The sequence below is a fragment of the Antechinus flavipes genome, chromosome 4 (genome assembly GCF_016432865.1).
Source record: "Antechinus flavipes isolate AdamAnt ecotype Samford, QLD, Australia chromosome 4, AdamAnt_v2, whole genome shotgun sequence".
NCBI lineage: Eukaryota > Metazoa > Chordata > Mammalia > Dasyuromorphia > Dasyuridae > Antechinus > Antechinus flavipes.
The window spans coordinates 178,409,073-178,431,135 of NC_067401.1; the positions used below are offsets into that span (position 1 = coordinate 178,409,073).

Consider the following 22,063-nt stretch of genomic DNA (forward strand, 5'->3'; position numbering starts at 1 on the left):
TGAAATTTGTATATTGAAATCACTTATAGATGAACTTGTTGACAAAATTTAGGGTCTTCAGGTCTTATAATTCATGAGAATGGATTATACTCATGTACTTTCAGAATGCATTTTAGCTCTAGATCTCAGTCCTTTCCAAAAAGTAGTAAATTATTAGATATCTTTAATGGTTTCTCTGATGAGCAAAAAGATAAAGAACCACAGTTTGATTTTGGCCTTCTACAACATGGTCTAACCAAAAGACAGAAACAGAAAGACCTACCTTTCAGTAGGTACCTTTCAGGATACCATCAACACTCTGCTCTTGCCAACCCCCTCCCTCCCTGCACTGTTTTTTTTTTTTTTTTTTAATCTGCTATCTTTGCTAATCCCACCAAAGAAATGAAATATCAGTGAGTTATTCTGATGTTTATTTCAATGCATTTTAGTCAACAAAATTGTATAAAATCAGAAAGGCAAAAAAGTTTTGGAGTCTGAGCATCCAGAAGGCACTGCATACACATCTACAGTTGTTTGCCAATACAAGTCATTGCCAGACATTCCTTTGAAGCAAAGAAAAGAGGCTGCACCCAAATGAGCCCTGAGTGTTCATGGCCCCGGAGAATCTAGAGGCTTGTCATAAGAAAAAAAAAGGAAGGAGTATGATGGTTTTATTAAAAAATAAAAGAAGAAAGAAATAATAGCAGCCCAAGTACAAAAGCAGTTGTAGACACAGAATTATTCAATTCTCCATTTACCTTATCTTGTAAAATTGTTAACTGAGTTTTCCAGTGAGTAGATTAAATGTCTAGCAATATAAGGAATGGCAAATACATAGCACCATTTTATAAACATGGCTTAGCTCATTTGGCTGTCACTGATTTACCTACATGAAAGGGAGAAATACTTCAAAACTGCTAGCTGTCTTTCTGCATGGATTCTATTTTTCAAGGGAGAACTAGCCCCTGGAAATTTAAACATTTTTGTTTAATTCATACAGCTTAAAGAGGCTTCTGGTTTTTGCCCATTTGGGATTAGATAGGCATAAATTATTTTCTAAATGAGTGAAAGTGGTACAGATATGTGGGATGCATTCAACTTTAGGTGAGGGTGGCAAGGGATGGAGTAGAAGGTGGAAGGAAAAATATCAAGTTATCATTTGATTTCAAGGAAAAACTAAAAGAAAATATTGAACTTTGATTATACTGTTAGTATTTCAACTTTCTTAGGCACTTCTTTAGGGTTTAGCTCAAGGCATACCATCAAGACAAAAGCAAACAATGCTATATATATACATGTAGAAAGTGTTATAAATAGGTTTTTTTTTTTTTAAAAAAAAAAAAAAACCATAGATATTATATACATATCAACACAGTAACCTCCCTCCATTTTTGTGGTTTGGTTTGAATTTTTTGGTTATTTCTTTTTGTGTTTCATTGTCTTCCTTTTCCCTTTCACAGGGATATCCAGAAGTTCCTACAGGCAACTTGGGTGGGGAAGTGGAGGAGTTATTCGCGTTTTCGCAAGATGATATAGATGACTCCACTGGTGAGAGCCAAAGGAAGAGCCACCCAGGCCAGGATGTAAGCAAAGCCAAAGGCATAATCCATGTTGTGCTGCCACTCCATGTGTTTCACTGTGTAGATTGCCGCTGCACTCATTACACACAGGCCTGTGAAAGGAAGTCACATGATATGAGAAAAGAATCAAATTTTACACAGTAACCTTAGGTAAAAATGGTTTAAGTCACTAAACATTTATTGAGCATCTACCAACTATTGTGGAACATATTAGGCAAAATAAGAATTATAAGTTTAAAAGATCTGAGTTCAAATCCTATTTCTGATATCCATTGGTTTTATAATTATGCATATGTCACAACCTCTCATGGTTCCAGGTAACACTCTTAGAAGAGTAGATGTTGATTGGTAGTTTCTTCATTGGAAGTTCCCAACATCAATGAAATTTGCAGGCTTAGTCCACAAAACAAAAAACACAAAAATTGAAAGAAAATATAGCTCCTCTACTCCACTCCTTCAAAACACTGAAAAAATGTTTTTGATATATTTCCTATAATTATTCTCTCTATTCTTGCTGTTCATTCAGCTTTTAGATTTCTATAATTTTAGGGAAAGCCAGTGACAAAAATAACATGGAGTGTGCCTTCCACAAATTCTTAGAAAGATGATATTGTGGTTATCTTCATTATTCACTATTTTTACTAATTCCACAAAAGAAACAAAATGTCAGTGTTATTCTGATGTTTATTTCAATGCATTTTAATCAACAAAGTTATATAAAATCAGAAAAGCAAAAGTGGAATCTGAGCATCAGAGGGCATTACAGTCACATCTATAATTGTTTGCAGGGAAGACGCTGCACCTAAATAAGCCCTGAGTGTTCTTGGATCTGGAGAGTCTAGAAAAAAATGAAACTTGGAAATGAGACACTCTTATCCACACCAAATCAACCCCAGATGAAGAAAATGTCCTTCATTCTTATGAAGGGCTGTTATCATATTTTCAATGTTCAATGTTTACTGATGAAATCATAGGTCCCAACCCCAGGAAAAGTGTCCAGAAAGAGCTATGTAGCATTCTCACTGTAATAACCAGAACACTTAACTTCTAGAATACTGTGTTTAGTTATGGGGAATCACACTTTGGGAAGCATAATGACAAAAATTTTTCCTCAAGGATGGTAACCAGTGAATAGACACCATAGCATATAAAGATAACTTATTATTATTATTATTATTAAAGCTTTTTATTTACAAAACATATGCATGGGTAATTTTTCAACACTGATCCTTGCAAAACCTTCTGTTCCAAATTTTGCCCTCCTTCCCCACTCCCTCCTCTAGATGGCCGGTAGTCCAATACATTAAATATGTTAAAATCATACAAAGATAACTTGAAGAAACTAGGGATGGTTACCTTGGCAAACGAAAAGATAGAGGAATGGATGATATCTACCTCAATTATTTGAAATGCTGCCATGTGGAAGAAGATTAAATTTGTCTTTCTTGGCTTTAATAGAGTAAACTTTAAAAAGAGCAAAAGTTGGAAGTTACAGAAGCAAATTTTGCTCAATATAAGCAATATTTTCCTAATGATCACAGCTGAGACTTTGTAAAGGGAATTCCCATACACCCAAATTGGACCAAATGACCTTTACAATCCCTTCCAATTTTATGATTCAAAGATTCCAATACGTATGATAATATCTAAGGAAAAGGAAGGGGAGAAAAAAGAAAATTAATGAGTGAACTAAAGAAAAGGATGGGAAAAAAAGGCAGAGAAAGAAAAATATAGGAAGGAAAGGAAGGAAATAAAAAAAGGAAATGAAAAGAGTCGGGAATGGTTATTCAATAAATGTATTAGTAGATTTGCTAATTAGTTGCAACTTTGTCTACTTATCTTGTACTAATATAAGGAATGAGGTATATCTCAGAACCTTAGATAAGAATGAATGGATACAAGACAAACAAGAAAGTAAAGTATCCTCTCCTCTCTCAGCATGAAAATTCTTTAATGAAGGGAAAGAAGACTCCACTTTGAGTCCCAGCAGCCTTTCCAGACCAGCATCTCAATAATGTCAGTCACATCTCTGCTGAAATAGAGGGTGAAAAATACACTGATATCAACAGCTCTAGTTTATGCCTACACAAAGTCTACTCTGTTCATCACTAAAAACAAGCTCTTTGAGTTTCTACCAGAGATCCCATTATAAATTCAACATGCCACTGAGATTATTTTCATACTGAATTTCCCCAATGGCCCCTAGGACCACCTACATTTAACCTCAATACTATTTGAACTATTTGTACACTGCCTCTTTGTTTTAGCAAAGTGCATAAGTTGGAACATGTTGAATTAATAAGGTCCAGATAGTTTTCTTTTTTTTTGTAAGAGAAGAAAACTCCTACTCCATTGGTCTCTGTTAGATAGCTAGGCAATTGTCTCAGAACTCTTAATTAGAATCACAAACTGCTACTGTACTTTTTACCTACAGAAAGCTGACGAAGGTTTTGATAATTCTTTGAGAAAGGAAACAACTGCTAATGACATGTTGAAATTTGAAGGAGCCATAGTTCTAATCTGCTGGTACCACAATGACTATTTTTAAGACCATTGATCTTCAAGTATATTTATCCTGTTAGCCTCCTTTTTCTCAAGTTACCACTCCTAGAAAAAATAATTTCCTTTCCATTGAGAGGGGATCTTCTCTTTAAGAAAGTGTGAAGTTCAACATGACAAATGTGGAAATATAAAGGATTGCACATATTTATTATTCTATACCACATTGCTTTCTAGCTTGTGGAGAGGAGAAGTAAAGGAAAGTGGGAGAAAAATTCAGAACACAAATTTTTACAAAAATGAATTTTGAAAATTATCTTAAATGTATTTGGAAAAATAAAATACTATTAAAAATAAAAATCAGGTCTGGAAGTAGAATCAAAGAAATTATGATACAAAAAATAAATATGAAGTACATTAAAATTTGGGGCAGATGGACAGCCCAGTTGATAAAAGTATCAGGACCTGGAGCCATAGACTCATCTTTCTGAGTTCAAATTTGACCTTAGACAACTACTAGCTGTGTGACCCTGGCTAAATCACTTAATCCTGCATGCCTCAATTTCCTCATCCATAAAATGAGCAGAAGGAAATGGCAAAAAACTTCAGTATCTCTGCCAAGAAAACTCCAAATGGAGCTACAAATATTTGAACATGACTGAAAACAAGTGAGCAACAACAAGTATTTAAAAAAAAAAATGAAAAAAGAGGCGATGAATTTAATTTTCTTGAAGTAAAAATTTAATAAAGATGTTTTAGATTCATAGGTGTATGACTAATTAACTTAGTTGGTTTCCTCCAACTCACTCCAAAGTTACTGTATCTTTAAATATGCTTTATCTTTAAGATAGAATGTTGAGGATGACAGTTTAACTTATCTATGAACAGTCTAGGAGAGTGAGACTTTAATATTCTTCTAAACGTTTGCCTGGAGAGAAAGTGAGGTACAAAAGGCTAAGAGAACTTATTTACTAAGAATCTGAATGTAACCCTCTTTTGAGAAAAATTTTTGAAGAAAACAGATACTGGATTCCAACTTGGAGAGCTCAATGGTACAGGTGTGTTTCCAAGTTCAGGGAGCAGTTAGCAGGAGTAATGATGGGTTATTGGGGAAATCAACTATCTTTCTCTCAACTGAAACATTTAAAATATGTTTCATCCCTCATTACATTTACAAAAAATTGTTTATTCAATTAGTAACAGTGAAGTTTACTTGTACAGAAAAGTAGGGAGTTTGATAAGAAAAATGAGTTTCTTCAGTCTTATTTAATAAATATTTAATAAACTCAAAAAGAAAAAAAGGAAAACGTGATATCACCTGAACAACAGTCTACCTTACTAAAAGGAGTATATGAGTTGACTTTAGTGAAGGGCAGTTAAAGAATGAGGAGCTAATAGTTTGCTGCCTACAAAGGATGTGATAAGTGATAAATCTAAATAATAATAATAATAATCTAAATCTAGGTCAAAAGTTTATAATACAAACAGGGTTTCAGTTAGAAGTAAATATATCAATAAATTTCTTTTGAGAAATATGGTAGCATCTACGTATCCCAGTTGGTATTTAACTCCATGGGAAATTCCAGGTTGAATCTCCTGCCTACAGATAAAGAGATGAAAATTTTTGGTGTATATATACAGGCTTAGAAAAGTCACCTGTTTGTGTTGTTTCTAGAGCATGACAGAACTTCAGAAATGAAAAAAATTCAATAAGAATAGTCAGCTTGGGTTATTTCAAGACCAGAAAAGGAGATAAAAGTGAGTTTTATAAATGCTGACATACTCAGAAGAATATGTAATGTCATTGAAATGGGAAGCCTGAAGAAACTTTCTATCAAGGAGAAAGCTTACTTTGAACTCTGTGCCCCACATGAGGCAAACTGGATAACCAGCCTCATTCTATTATCCTGAGAGACCACCTCCATTGATAACACCCACTACTGATTAATTTCTCTATAGAGAGAACCTATTCAATTCCAAAAATAGTCCCAAGCAGATCCTAGGATCTGTGCATAAAACTAAGTACTCTCAACAAACCGCTTTACAAAATCTCCTTATTGTATTAGAGGCTTTTTGTCCACTAAGAGAGTAGTGATATTCAGAAATAAACTTTACTATTTTTTGCCATAGATAACTCGGTTTTGTGAATTCTTGTCACAAGAACTTGCCTTACTCTGGCTTTCTTGTTTCCAAGCCAAGACTCAAATCCCATCATTATTGTAGATGTTTTCCCCGATAATGCAGATTATGATCCATCCATGTATGACAATGTCCTGGGAGAATTTTCTACTCTGTCCTAACACTTTTCTTCAAAATTTTTTTTAGTAGTTTTTAATTTTCAAAATACATGCAAACAGTTTTAATTATTCACCCGTGCAAAACCTTGTGTTCCACTTCCCTTCCTCCACTCCCCTCCCTTAGACAGCAAGTAATCCAAAATATGTTAAACAGGTGCAATTCTTCTAAATTCATCATTTATCATGATGCCCAAGAAAAATCAGATCAAAAAGGAAAATGTTTCTTCCTAACATTTCAAGGACACATTCTTTGCTTTCACAACATGACTGACTCTCATCTTTTTTGGTAACACATTTCTTTGAAAAAAAGAAATTTATTTTATTTATTTCTTTGGAAACTATGTTGTTCCATATCACACTGGAATTAAAAAGATGGGCCTTTGCTTCTAGGAGAAGTTTGGGGTCATCAATGGAACTTCCCAAAGGCAATCTATGCTACTTTCTTGGTGTTTATTTCTAGTTCAAACTTGTTGTTTATTTACACTGCCCAAGAGTAGGTAGATAAAAGATTCATAGATATAACAAGAATTTTTAACCATTGCCCAAGTGATAGGGCACCCCTTTAAATTCTAGTTCTTTTCTTCTTCCCTCTTTTAATTCTCCCTTCAAGAACAGGAAGTTTGTTTTGCTTGTGACAATTTCCTTTCTCTTAACCCTTCCTCCCCTCCTCACTCATTTCCCTATGGAGTTAGATGTATCTCTACAGGAAAGTTTTTGTGTGTTTAATAAACTAGCTTTTTTTATTCAATTCAAAAAAGAGTGAGGTTCATCTGGTGTCTACCTTCACCCTCCCCAATATTTGTATCATCTTTTCATAATCTCCAATTATAAGAAATAGCAAGTTCTAACCTTTTTCTCTACTTTTTTACACTAATAGTTTTTAACGTTTCCTTTTATTTTTTCCTATTGAAACCTTCAGAACAAAAGTATTTTATCCCCCAGATCCTGTTTTTTTTTTTTTTTTTTTTTTAATTTAGCATTCTCAACATCCTTTTAGGGTATTAAGGTTTCAAGTGTTCTTATTTCTTTCCTTTCTTCCTTCCTTCTTTCCTTCCTTCCTTCCTTTCCTACCTTTCCTCCCTTCTTCCCTCCCTCCCTTTCTCTTTTCCTTCCTTCCTTCCTTCGTTCCTTCCTTCCTTCCTTCCTTTCTTTCCCAGCACAGTATTGGTACTGCGTCATCATATAGTCTCTTCCAATTACACAAATTATCTTTGTACTCCTACTTGCATTTCAAAGTTTCTACTCAGTTCTGGTCTAAGAAATGCTTAAAAATCTTTTACTCCATTAAAGCTCTATACTTCCCCCAGACTCACCAGGATTATACTTATCTTTACAAGGTAGTTTATTGTTGGTTGTAAATCTATCTAACACACACACACATTTACCTTTTGAGATTGCATTCTAAGATTTCCTCACATTTATAATAGAATCTATAAAGTGTGATTCTGACTGTAGATGCCTGGTATTTGAAGTCCTTTTTGGATACTTGAGGTTTTTTTTGTTTTTGACATTGGGACTCTAGATTTTATATCTGACAAACTGATGAATTTTTTTTATCTTTTTTATCTTATATTTTGAATAGATCTGGTAATGTATTATTTGTATTGTCTTAAAGTATAGTGCCCAGGCTTTTAAAATGGGTTTTTTTTTTAATTCAAATTCTCTCTCCTTGAACTGCTTCCTAATTCATTTTTTTTTAAATATCAGATATTTTACATGCTCTTCTATTTTTAATCCTTTAATTTTGTTTAAATATTTCTTGATGTCTCTATAGTCAATGATTTTTGTTCTACTACTACATTTTCACTTACTAGAGCTACTCCCCAACCCCACTATTCTCAATTACCACTCCCTTGGGAGGAGTGGGGGTTTTTCAAAGTTGACACTATGATTTGTCTATTTTTAGAGATAACTTTCCTGACACACTCCTTTTCTATCTATGGATTGCTGGCTAACTTTTTGTGTAGTTCTGGTTTAGATGAATTCACTGTAGTTTCTCCTTTGATTTCTAAATCATTCTATTTGCTATAAACAAACTTCTGATATGTTTTACATTAGGTAGATTAGGCTGCCTATGTTTCAGGCAGCTATCTTGACTATAAGTTTATATTGATCTCTTAAAGGAAAGCCTGAAAACATACTCTTTGGGACTTGAGATATCAATCTTTTTGGAATTAACTCATCTCTTGAATCTATAATAGTCATAAAGAACACAAATCCCTTTGTTATCTAGGAATGTGACATGGTCCAATTCTTGACTATCTATAAACTTAATACTTGCTTCTCTGCTACCAAATAAAGCTTTTCCACTGTTAGGTTCTGTTAGACTGCAGTTGGTGAAAATGCTTGACATTGAGCCAGACATTGGAACAAATTAAGTCACCACAATTCACACAATGTAAGCAAGATTTGTAACCTTTGGCCTATTTGTCAAAACACTGTTAGAAGCCAGATATATGAATAATGAGCTGGATAGACTGTTTGCCTAAAGGTAGACCTACTTTGAACTGAAAGCTGTGACTGATAACTGTGCTAGGCACTGGGGATTATAATTATTTGATGAGTACTTTCCTCAAATCATCAGAAAGGCCACCAGCATGAAATTATAAAAACTCTTATGATAACTTTATATAATTTCTCAAAGCCTGTCTCTCACAAATATTTTTATGGCATTTGATTCATTTTTGTTTTTAGTGTTCCAAACTGGATAACAGCTTTATGTAGAACTGATAGATTTCTGGATTTGGAAGTGTGAAACCCTGAATTTATCTCTTGACTCTGACATTTAGTAGCTGTGCAATCATGTGAAAGCCATTAAACCTCTCTGTGTATCTGTGTATCTATAAATAAGGTTGGTAATGATAGCTGTAGTACTTACCTCACAAGGTTGCTGTGACATTCAATTAAGATAATCTAAAATATTAGAAAACTTTAACATACTACACAAAAATTTATTAAACAGAGATAAAAACAGAATTAAACAGAATTAAACTCAGTCCTTTTTGGTACCATTCCCACCTCCACTGTCCTCAATTCTTGACATCCCAGAACAACATCCAGCTCTTAAAATCAGCATCTTAAAATGGTTTCCAACTCAAGCTTTAGTGAAACTAAAACCAGTGAGAGACCAATGAAGAAACTGTTCTCTTTTTATTCATCCTCTGCTCTTACTTCCTGGGCAATTTCTTAATCTATATCTAAAAGGTATTTACGGTGACATTTCAAAAAGAAATAATGAAAATGAGTAGGAAAAGTTGAATAGTTGAAAGTTCCTCACACTGATCATGTTTTGATTTTACTCAGAACTAAAAGGAAACAAACAATATTGACATGCTGGATAGTAATAAGGGGATTTGGTGCTGTGACATACCCTTTTATTATGTTCACTTTAAAATGAATAACTTGATTACATACCTAATTTCCAGCCAACCTTTAGCACATCTAATAACTAACTAAAAAAGAGAGCTATAGATCTTTTGGTATTTTCCAATTAGATAGATTAGACTGCCTAATACCTGTAAAGATAGTTCTCAAAATCTAGTGACACAGGGAGTGTATGAGATTGAAATTTACAAGAACATATACACTATGACTGGGATTGTCTATAGGGAAACTTTTCCTGAAATAATATCACATGTATGATTTGGAAGTAATTGACTGAGGTTAAGGTGCTGCTGATAGGTCACTGGAGACCACAAATTAATAAATAAAAATTTAAAATACTGTAAATTTGGGAATGGTAACATATGAAATTATATTTTGGAAGAGAGGTAGTGAAGGAATAGCATAGGCAAATAAGACAATGATGCTCATGGAATCTGGAGCAGCTACATAGTACAATGGATAGAGTACATCTGAAGTCAAGAAGATCTTAGTTCAAAATCTGTTCTCAGATTTGCTGTGTGACCCTGGACAAATCATTTAAGTCCTATTTGCCTCAGTTTCTCATTTGAAAAATGGGGACACACTGGAGAATGTGTTTCTTTGCCAAGAAAACCTTATGGAAAAAAAGTTCATGGGGTCATGTAGTCAGACAAAATTAAACAAATAAAACTTAAGGGGTCTAGAAAAGAGAGATTGTCAGTATTTTAACACTTGTCCAAGGAAGAGAGAGACTGTCTGTACTTGGTGGATCCAAGCATTCCAGTACTAAATTGTACAAAGTGGTTATAGAGTTTTGAATTATGTTTCAAATAAATTACAAAACCATGATGATTGGGTATACTAGAAATTTATGTTGCATAATCTCAACTAGGTTTTCACTGCTGTAAGACAATCTTTTTACACTCTATCCTTCCTCAAAACTCCTGTGGCTCTCTCTACCTCCACATTCATTCTCCCAATTAAGAATCTTGTCTCATATATTACTGAAAAAATTTTAGGCCATTTGCCAAGAACTCCCTTTTCTCTTCCCTCACATAACACCCACATGCCTTCTGTGACTATCTCTTCATTCCTATCTCATATGAAGAGGTGGCTCTTCTTGCCAAGGCTGACTTTTCTGCATGAACATGTAGTTTCCTCCACATCTGTACTTTTTCTCATCATCAGTCTCTCCCATCTATTGGTTATTACCATACTATTCACAAATAATCCATTTTCTGCCCCACCCTCAAAAAAAAACCCTTTATTTGATCCCTCGATCCTCATTATCATCCAAATCTTTACTGCTTTTTGTAGCTAAACTCTTTGATAAGGCTATAATAGGAAACTTCCTTTTCTCTCCCTTTCTAAATCTCTACAACCTTGCTTCTGACTTCTTTATTAAACTTAAATTTCTCTCTCCAAAATTACTAAAGACTTCTTAATTACCAAATTGAGAAAAGGTCAGTTTTTTTTAATTGTCATCCTTCTTGGCACCTCTGCCTTTTGACACTGTTGATCATCTATTTCTTAATATTACTCTTGTCTTTAGGTTTTCTCTCTCCTATCTGATTGTTCTTTTCCAGTTCCCTTTTGCCACTACATGGAGTCCAACAGAATGCTGCCCTGGTCCCTGTTTCACTTGGTGGTCTCATCAACTCCCATGAATTCAGTTATCATCTGTATGCTAATGATTCTCAGCTCTATCCTACTCTAACCTTGCTGCTAATTCTTTTATCTCTTAACTGCTTGTTAGACATTTTGAACTCTATGCATCTTAACTTCAACATGTTAAAAACATTTTCTTTCTCTCCAAGTCTTCCTAACTTCCCATCCTCTCAGTCATCCAGGCTTTGCAATCTATCATTCTTAAATCTACATTCTTTCACTCCCCCATATATAATATATTGATCTATTTCTAAGATCTGTTGGTTTCAGCATTGGTCCTGTCTGACACAAATCTCTTCTCATTCCTTCAACTATCAAAATGAACTTCCTAAAGCATAAGGCTGACAATATCATTCTCCAATCAATAAATTCTGGTGGCTTCCTATCACCTCCAGAATCAACTATAACATCCTCTGTTTGGCATTCAAAACCCTTCATGATCTGGTCCTTTCCTACCTTTCTGGTCTTCTTACACTTTGTAAGTTCCCCTCCCTTCCATCACTCCCATCCTTTCCAACCTACATCACATTCTTTTTCTTGATATTCTCTTCTATCTACGTTTTTGAAACACTATTCTATCCTGGTTTTTCTACTTATATGAGTACTCCTCAATATCTATTGCTGGAACTTTAAGTCATGCCCTTCAACCATGGGTTATCTCCTATATCTCTGTCTCACACCCTTTTCTCCCTTCATACTATCTTCCTTAGTTGTCTCATCTGCTCCCTAAGATTCAATCATCTTTCTTGGCCTTGTTGTTGTTCTCAAAGAAGACATTCTATCTCCAAACTGGGCATTTTCACTGTCCCCTAAGTCTGAATTGTGCTTCCATCTCATCTCTACTTTCAAGCTACTCTAGCTTTCTTTAAATTCCAGCTAAAATCTCATCTGTTGATTATGTATATAATATGGCCTATACATAATTGTTTGTCTGTTGTCTCCCCAACTAAGCTATTGGAAAGCAAGGGCTATTTTTTGCTTTTCCTAATATCCCTGTTGGTACTTAATAAATATTTATTGACTGACTGATTGTCAAATCTACTTCCTCTCAACCTCTCAGACTTGCATCTCCAACTATCTACCAAATATCTTGAATTGGCCAAAACTGAACTCCATTATTTTCTTCTCAAACCTTTATTTCTTCCTCACTGCCTTATTATTGAAAGCACTACCACCCTCCCACTCATCCAGGATCAAAACCTAGATATCATCTTTGACTACTCATTTTTTGAATGATCCATTGTCAAGATGCTCATTTTAAACTTCATAACGTATGTTGTATATGCCCCCTTCTTTCTTTTGATATTACCTGTCACTACAGACCCTTCTTGACTCACACTTGAAATACAGAAAACTTTTTGTTTGTCATACTGTCTTATCTCCTCCCACTCTTTATATAGTTCATTTTTATTCAGCTGTCAGTGATCTTTCTAAAATATATGTCTCACCATGTCCTGATTCTATTCAATAAACTTTAGTGGCTTCTTATCCTCTTTGAGATCAAATATAAAATAACTTTTTGCACCTAACTCATTCCCATGTAACCTACAATCCAGTGACACTGGACATCTTACTTTTCTTTGCATAAGACATTACGACTCTCAGTTTTGAGCAATTTCATGGGCTGTCCTTCATATATGGCATGCTGTCCCACTTTGTTGCTGTTTCTTGGCTTCAAGTCTCAGATAAAATTCCATTTTCTACAAGAAATTATTTCCAATCACCCATAATGCTGGCATCTTTCTCTTGATTATGTTCATTTTGGCAGTTATATGGCACAATGGATAAAGTATTGAACATGGAGTGAGGAAGATCTATAGATCATTGAAACTCAATACCCCCTTGCTGTTTCAAAAGTTCATCATAACTCTACTGAGTCTTCCTACTATGCTATCTGTAATCCTGGCTCCTTAGGCAACAAACCTCTCCATCTTAAATCAATTTCTCTTTTCTTCCATCTACTGATTCTTAATGAATTTCCCCTGATGATACAGTCTCTCTGGCCATTCTTTTCAGTACCAAGTGCACTTTAACTCATTCTACTTGACTCATTGGTTAAAATGAGGATATCTCATTTTCAAGGTCTTCCCCTCTCTTTCAACAAATATCCTATCTTCCTTTGAAGTTCATGCTATTTATCCTAATTACCCAATAAAATTCCTGGTAGTTGGAATTCTTCCTGTGCCTATGGAATTCTTCCCCACTCCTGCATTCTCAGGTCATTCTCCTTTCTTCTTTAATGAGTCTGATATCTGAGTTATAATATTTCTCTCCTTCCCAACTTCTACCTTATACTAGGGGACTTCAACATACAAATTGATAATCCTTCAAATATCCTTACTATTCAATTGTCTAACTTATTATTCCCAATTAGCTACTCCCCCATCCCACCTTATCCACACCCTCAGTCATCCACCATCCACCCACACCATCACCAACAAATGTACCACCTCTGTTAAAGAATTCTGAAATCTCCTTAACCATAACCTATTGATTTTTCACCTCTTCCCTCAGTTTTTCCTTACATAACCCTACTGTTCATCCTTATCATGATCTCCAACCCTTTGACCTCTCAATTCTCTCCCAGGTCATCTCCCTTGTACTAACCATTCTCTCCTCTTTTCCCATCTTAACTCCTTGTTGAATTGGAGTCTTCCGCTCTCTTCAGCTCCAAGACCCCATTTTATATTCCAGATTTTGTGCCTACACATGTGCTGTTAAATAAAGGTAGAGAAAATCATGCAATCATTCTGACTGGGTTCACTACAAATTTATATTACCTAGCTTGAAATGAGACCTCATTGCTGCTCAGCAATCATGTCCTTTTATCAATATACTATTCTACTTTCCAGAGCAGCTCTTTCAAACTTTTTCACCCCTACCTAACAGCTGAGAACCTTCCCTCATATTTAAAAAAAAATGAAGCCATTTATGTTGAGTTCCCTTTTCTTCCCTCTCTCTTATATTCTATCACTCAGGTGTCTCTTCTTTTTCACATGAGAAAATGGTCTTGCTCCTTATCAAAGTTTATGCCCCTCCTTGTTCAAGCAATTCCATTTCATCCTATCTCTAACAGATTGCCTTTTCTCTTATTCCCACTCTCACTTAATTTCAATTTCTCCCTCTCTAATGTCTTATTTCTTACTGTCTAGAAATATGCCAATGTTTTCCTTATCCTGAAAAAAAAAAAACCTGTTACTTGATCCTTCTATCCCTGCTATATCATCATATGTATCTTCTGCTCTTTGTGGCTAAATTCCTAGAAAATGTGTTTCACAATAGGTTCTTCTACTTTCTCTCTTCTTAACCTTTTACATTCTGGCTTGTGACCTTATTTCAATGAAATTGCTCTCTTCAAAGTTATTAATGATTATAGTTAACTAAATCCAAAGGCCTTTTCTTAATCTTCCTTGTCTCTGACTTCTCTGTAGCCACGGACACTGTTAACATTCTTTCTTCCTTTATACTTTCCCTTCTCTAGGTTTTTGGGATACTACTCTCTTCTGGTTTTCCTCTTCCCATTTGACAGATCTTTCTCTATCTTCTTTGCTGGATCCTCAATTATCCTTCAATTATTATTAGAAAATCATAGGTATCTCCAAGGGTCCTCAGAGGTACTGAGTCTTTCTCTTCTCCCTCTATATTACTTCAAAGTGATCTCATCAGCTTTTATGGATTTCATTACCACCTCTTTGCTGATTCTCAAATCTACCTCTTTCCTGCCCCAATCTCTCCACTAACCTCTGATCTCAAATCTCCAACTGCCTTTCAGATATCTTAAATTGGATGACTAATAGACAAACTTAATATGTCCAAAACAGGATTAACTTTCCTTCTTCTCCAGTATTCTCCTTCCTATCATCTCCAGTATTTCTCTTTCCTATTACTGTAAAGTATATAGCATCCTCTTAGTCACATAGTCACTCAGGATGACTAATAGTCATCTTGAATTCCTCACTATTTCTCACTCCCTTATGTAACATCCAAGCTGTTATGTCTTTATAATACCTCCTTTCCTCTGACACTACCATTCTAGTACAGGCCTCTGTATTACTGCAAGAGATTGCTAGTGGATCTGCCTACCTCAAGTATATTTTTACTCCAATCCATTTTCTAATCAGCCTTTAAAGGTTATTTTCCTAAAATGCAGGTCTGATCATGTCATAACCTCTTTCCCTTCAACTACCTCCCAAATAAAACTGCAGGGTTTCAAGAGCAAATACAAAATACTTTGGCAATTCAAAGCCTTTCATAACCTCATCTTTTCCTAACTTTCCAGTCTTCTTACTTCCTTGACAGAAACTCTTTCACTCAATGATACTAGTTCTCTTGGATGTTCCGTGAACAAGACCCTTAATTTCTCAGTTCAGCATTTTTCTTTAGTTGTCCTATGTTTCAAATTCTCTTCCTTCTCCACTTTTGATTACTGACTACCCTGGCTTCTTTTACGTTCCAATTAAAATTCTACCTTCTATATGAACACTTCTCTAACACCTCAATTCCAGTGCCTTCTCTCTCAATTATTTTCTATTTATTCAATACATAGCTTACTTTGTATACATTTGTTTTCATGTTGCCTCCTCCATTAGATGTAAGCTCCTTGAGAGTAGAGACTATCTTGTGTATCCGCAGTATCTTTTTGAACTCCTTTTCTTTCCCTTGGTCTTTAGCACAGTTTCCAGTGCTTAATATTTGTTGAATTGAATCTAGATTCAAATCCTGCCTCAGACACTTATTAGTTGTGTGAATCTGAGCAAACCACTTACCTTGTCTGCCTCAGTTTCTTCATTTGTAAAATTGGGGTAAAAATAGTATCTTCCTTGTAGGGTTGTTGTGATGACAAAATTAGATTACATTTATAAAGTGCTTTACAAACCTTAATAACTTGCATAATGCTAGCTATTATTGTTATTGTTGTTAACCTTGTATATATCTTGCTTTTATATACTCTGTGAGCTTCCTGGGAGCAGGGACTATCTTTTGCTTTTCTTTGTATTGTTGTATTCTTCAAGCTTAGCATAGTGTTGAGAACACAGTAGGTGATTAATAAATGCTTGCTGAATGAACATAATTCTTAAGTCAAATATCTTTTCCACATAAAAGTTCATTTTTTAAAAAAAAGTTTCTTCTTAGTATTTTTTTCTTCTACAGGATAAATAATCCAGTTTCTTTCACTTGATTTTCACATGTCTCCAGTCGACTCACTATCCTGGTTATTGCCCTGCTCTAGATACCTGTCACCCCTGCTCTATGCCAAAGTCCATTTTGGTGTGTGTGTGTGTGTAGGTAAGTATAGCTTATCCTATGCAGAAGTGATCCCACTTCCTTGTATAATATTATGCAAGGACATTTAGGATCAGTACAAAGAATATGTTATGCCTGGTTCCATAGATCAGATTTTATATAAGAACAGATTCTATGAAACAAGGACCAATTGAGATAAGAATAAATAAATCTATGGTCTCCTTACTTATTAAGTAGCAAAAAGCTAATGACTTAAAATAAAGCAGCTACTAGGAAAGTTGGCTTAATGCCCAGGCTTAAAAGAGTCACTTTTCTAAGTCACTTTTCTCAGAATTTCCTTCTCAGATTTTATCTTCACTTTCTGAAGTAAACAGAATACTCCTTCACCCTCACATTCCAAAGATCATTGTACTAATGATATTCAGTATATTCCAAAGATCAATGAGTATATTACTTATTTCTTCTTTTTTGATAATTTTTTTCCTTTGTTAGCCCACCCATTTTTCTATAGATAATAACTTACCGGAGAGGATCTGGAAGATTCCAGTGATATAAAATCGGCCACCCTTGGTGAGAGTAAAAAGCTGGCAGAAGAACAGGAACAAGGAAAGGACGCTGAATATAATGGAAAGAATCATGGTGGCTTGAACAGATTGCAGCCATTCTGGAGGGAAAGAGAAAGTAAAAACAATTAGGAAAACAGGTTATACATTGGCTTTTGGATTGAAAAAGGACCAAGGGGATTTGTAGGGCTAATAGTACATACCCTAAGAAAAATCAAACAGAACCTAACAGAGTATTCACTGAAGACACTGTGCACAAGCAGCTCAGGAAATAGGTTGTCTTAGAAAAATTTGTGGTAAGAAATCTTATTGCCAACAGAAAAACCAATAGCAGGATCTGATGAATATATAAAATTCTCCAGAAAATTAATTTGGTCCTGTAATCATTGTAATTAAAAAAAAAAAATTAGCCACTTTTCCCCCTACTTGATATAGTTTAGCCACTTTAAGAAAAATAATTTTAAAATATAATTTTCCAGCATACTTCCTTATTGTGAACATATCACTTTATATTACTTCTTGTCTCTTTGATTATTTAGTCAATAAGCATTAAGTGCTTACCATGGTTCAGAATATAATGAACACATAACTTAAGTCCTGGGAAGGCAAAAAATAACCCCCCCCCCCCCCAAAAAAAATAATAACACCATCCACAACTGCTGTCCATAGTAGTAAGGAGCCTCTAATGGGGGAGATAAAATACATAAATAAGCACATATAGGATAAATATATAGTAAATGAAAAGTCACCATGGCAGGGGAAGAGGGAAGACCAGCAAAGGATTCTTAGAAGAGGTGAATCTTGAACTGAATTTTTTAAGGAAGTCAGGGATTCTAAGACTTAAAAGTTGAGAGAAGGAGCATTTCAGGAAAAGAATAGCCAGAACAAAAGCACAAAAATGAGATGCTATGTGCAAGGAATAGCAAGTGTACCGAGTACACATAAGAGGGCTTTAAATAAATAAAGTATATTTAATCCTGGAAGTAATAGGGTATGAGTAGATTTACTGAATAGAGTGTGATTGTGTCTTAGAAAAACCACTTTTGAACTTACGTGAACTGATACTAAGTGAAATGAGCAACATTATACACAGTAACAAGATTGTGTGAATGATCAACTATGATAGACTAAGCTCTTCTCAGCAAATACAGTGATCCAAGAGAATTCTAAAAGACTTGGAATAGATAATGTCTTCTGTATTCAGAAAAAGAATTATAGAGACTGAATGAGATCAAAGTATATTATTTTCATCTTTATTTTGTTTTTTCTTCCTCATGGCTTTTCCCTTCTGTTCTGATTTTTTTCACAACATGACTAATATGGAAATATGTTTAAAATGATTGTACACATATAGCCTGTATCAGTTTGCTTGGTGTGTTTGGGGAGGAGGGAAAGAAAGGAGAAAAAATTGGAATTCAAAATGTGAATGATGAAAACTATCTTTACATGTAATTGGAAATATTAAGTGAAAAAATTAATTTTGGCAGCTGGATTGGAGTGGGAAAAGACAAACAGGCTGACCATTTAGAAAGCTATTACAAAGAAGGTGATAGCTGTGTGAATATAGAGACGGGGACATTTAGGAGAGATGCTAGAGAGAAATAAGATTTGGTGACTGATTGAGTATATGGTTGTCTGATAAAGAGGATCTAAGGAAGGAAGACATAACATTGACTTTGTGAAGCTGGGCAACTCATAGTTATTGGATGATTCATTTTATAGGTAAATTGGTACCCCTGAGTAATAGGAGTTCAGAAGGGAGAGTGGGTGGAGAGAAAAAATAAAAAAATTTTTTTTTGGTTAGGATGAGTTTGAGATTCCTATGTAAAATGGCAGTTATTAATGTGGGATTGAAGTTCAGCAGATAAAAGATTGGATAAATAGATTTTGGAATTATTTGCACAGATTTGATAACTGGGACCATAAGATCAGTAAGAGAATATGCAGAGAAAAGAGAAGACCTAAGACAGAACACCTTGGGTTATATATTCACTGTTTATGGAAGTGACATTGATAAGAATCATCAAAATGCCATCAGGAAGAACAAGGAGAAGAGAAAAACTAAGAAGGAGCTTCAAGCACATGGTCTCAATTTTTCTGATGAAAATTTGGTGAGGTGGGTGAGATAACCAAGTGGGTAAGGCAGTGAGAAGGAATGGCATGGAAAGTTTGAAGAGAGAAGAAAAAGTATATTGGAGAATAATGTTGGGGAATCAATGGGAGAAGGGATAGGATTATTCTTATTCTATAGAGAAGGCTCAGTTGAGATTAGCTAACATAAATTTTAATAGATTCAGTGAAGTTTCATGATTCCCTCACGCAACATTCAATAATTTATAAGTAGGAATGAGGGAGAAAAAAATGGGAGCAATCCAGGATTAGGGTTTGGCTAGTTATGTTTAGTGACAGGACAAGGAATCAAGGGATTCGAGAGTACTGTAGAACTGACCTAGTATACTAATGAGACAAGAGTGGGAAAGGAGGAGAGCATAGCCAGAGCCCTGGACAGTACTGGGGGATGAAGGGATTACACAGTAAGGATAAACACAGGGAGGAACAGGGTGAGTTAGAAAGCTATAATTATGATCAGATGAGGAAAATTTTAAGCTCTTGAACGTAGAAGTGAAACATTTGTATATAATAGCAAGATAACTGGTATGATCATTCCAATCCTTAAGTAAGGTAGAATGAAAAGGTTAAGAAAGTTGAAAAGAATAAATGGAAAGTTAGGATATTTGAATGTCATAAGTATACATAAGTATGTTGAGCCTCAAAACGAGAAAAGGAGTTTGTATGGGAAGGACGACTATAAACAAGGCACTGAATTTTTTGGGAAAAGAGAATTTTCTGGGGGCTGAATCAGAATATAGAGTGTGCTAAATTTAGACTGAATGAAACTTAGGGAGAGAGATTGCTGAATGATGGTGGTAATGGAAGAGAGTGGAAATAGAAATGAAAAGCAAAGGGAATTGGAGTTACTCAACAAGGAGAATGGATATGAAATAAAGTGCAGTGAGTACCAGAATTTGGAAAGTGAGTAAGGCAGAGGCTTAAGATTAAAGAAAGTTTGTTAATTCTAGAGCAGCCATTCCAGAATACACAACAGAAAATATGAGCAGATGTGGGGGGAGCAGGTCAAGGGGGAATGAAAATGAGGGAAAAGACAACTGAAGTTTGCTCTATGACAGTCAAGAGTTATGTAATATAATTAGCTGTCTTATGTCTTTCTCTTTTTTAGTTTCTTAAATTTTTATTTAAATACCTTATCTTATTTAACTTTTCAAGTGCTTATTTCTTATCTATCCAATTAAACAGTAAATTCTGTGAGGTCTGGGACCAAACCTTAATTGCATCTAATAATCACTTTTGTATTCATTCTGTATACTTGCAATGTTTTCCCCTTCCTCTACCTTCTGCTTTCCTAACCTTCTTTAAATCCTAATTCAAAATGCTACCTTGCACAAGGGGGCATTCTCTGATTTCTTCCAGTAGGTAACAAATTTCCTCCTCACAAAATACTTTGTATGTATGTCATTTATTTATCATATAAAATTATATATAATTATTTTTGTATCAGACTGTCTCTTTAGGCTAAAAAAATCTGATAAGAATAGGAACCATTGCCCTATTTAAATGGCATTTCTGCCTGAGACTAGAACAAACATCTTCACATAGTATATGCTTAATAAATATTTGTTAAATTTCTAATGATTTCTATCCTCAACCTAACATAGTTTTGTATATAGCAGATGCTCATTAGATATTTATTGATTTTTGTCATGCAGTCCTAAAATAAGTACAGATGACAAAGAAATTCTAAATCAATTCCTGAAATGCTTTCAGAAGTTAGAAAAATTAAAAGTTATTCATTAATACATAACTCATTAAAAGAAAATCCCAGCAGGAAGAGTGTGCCTAGCTTAGTGTCTTGCATAGTTACTTATTAACTGTTGAATTAAAATGAAACACTTTTCTGAAAATACAAGACCTATCTCTTAAATCTGTTCTGATAAGATATGCATTCCATTCTTACTTTTGAAAAGATCATGGAATCACAATTAGAATTGGGATGAACTTAAGAGATCGTCTTGTCCAAAGTGCTCATTTCTCAGTTAAGGAGACTCAGATAAAGTCCAAAAATCCATTTAGTGTTAACACAGATAGGAAGTAGCAGGGCCAAAATTTGATCCCACGTCTTTTCACTTAAATAAAGGGGTAACAGCAGAATTACTTGTGGATGTTCTTCCCAAAGGAATAAAAAATTTGATTGTTGAAACTTCTCAAAATATCTTGGGGTTTACGGGCTAGATTTCTTTTAAGAACTATGCCTAAAATCCAAATCACTCCAACTCACTGATTAGCCAAAAATAGGTCCTAGCTCAAGCTTTCACTTGGTCACAGTTTGGGTTCCAAAGGCTCAGTGAATGTGAATAGCAATTACTTGGTGTTGGCCAGAAACCCAGCGGGTCTTTTCCCCCAAGATTTATTTATTGGACTAGGTTAAAATAAGCCATTTTTGGCTTCATTTCACACCTAGTCTTAATCACTTAATGGATTTTGCCTCAAGAAAAACCGACACCTGGAAAAGACTTTAGTTTAAAAAAGCCAAGGTCTCCCATAGCATCCAGGGCCATCCCAGTCTTCCAGATCTAATCTTGCTACTGGACCCAGAAGGTTCTGGAAGAGAGTGTGAGGCAGGTGACTTTGCACAGCCTTTCCTCCTCAAATCTTAATTCACTTGCAAGTCACGGCATTATTTTGCTGTCATGGTTCTCTTTGAGAAGGACAAACAACAAAATAGGCAAACATCTTTTGGCCATTATTTAATTTATATATCTTTATATTTATAAATATATTGTATGACTGATTA

At 34.8% G+C, this 22,063-nt stretch overlaps 1 protein-coding gene across 1 annotated transcript in view; it reads right to left on the reverse strand.

Moving 5' to 3' along the window:
- Window positions 1–393: 393 nt before the first annotated feature.
- PMP22 (peripheral myelin protein 22) overlaps window positions 394–22,063 on the reverse strand; it is a 48,036-nt gene continuing 26,366 nt past the window's right edge. Inside the window, exons 4-5 of the mRNA XM_051995624.1 lie at window positions 17,154–17,294; window positions 394–1,651 (exon numbers count right to left, since the gene is read on the reverse strand). Coding sequence (XP_051851584.1) covers window positions 1,488–1,651; window positions 17,154–17,294 — 305 coding nt within the window. The 3' untranslated portion in view covers window positions 394–1,487. The remainder of the gene's footprint in view (window positions 1,652–17,153; window positions 17,295–22,063) is intronic.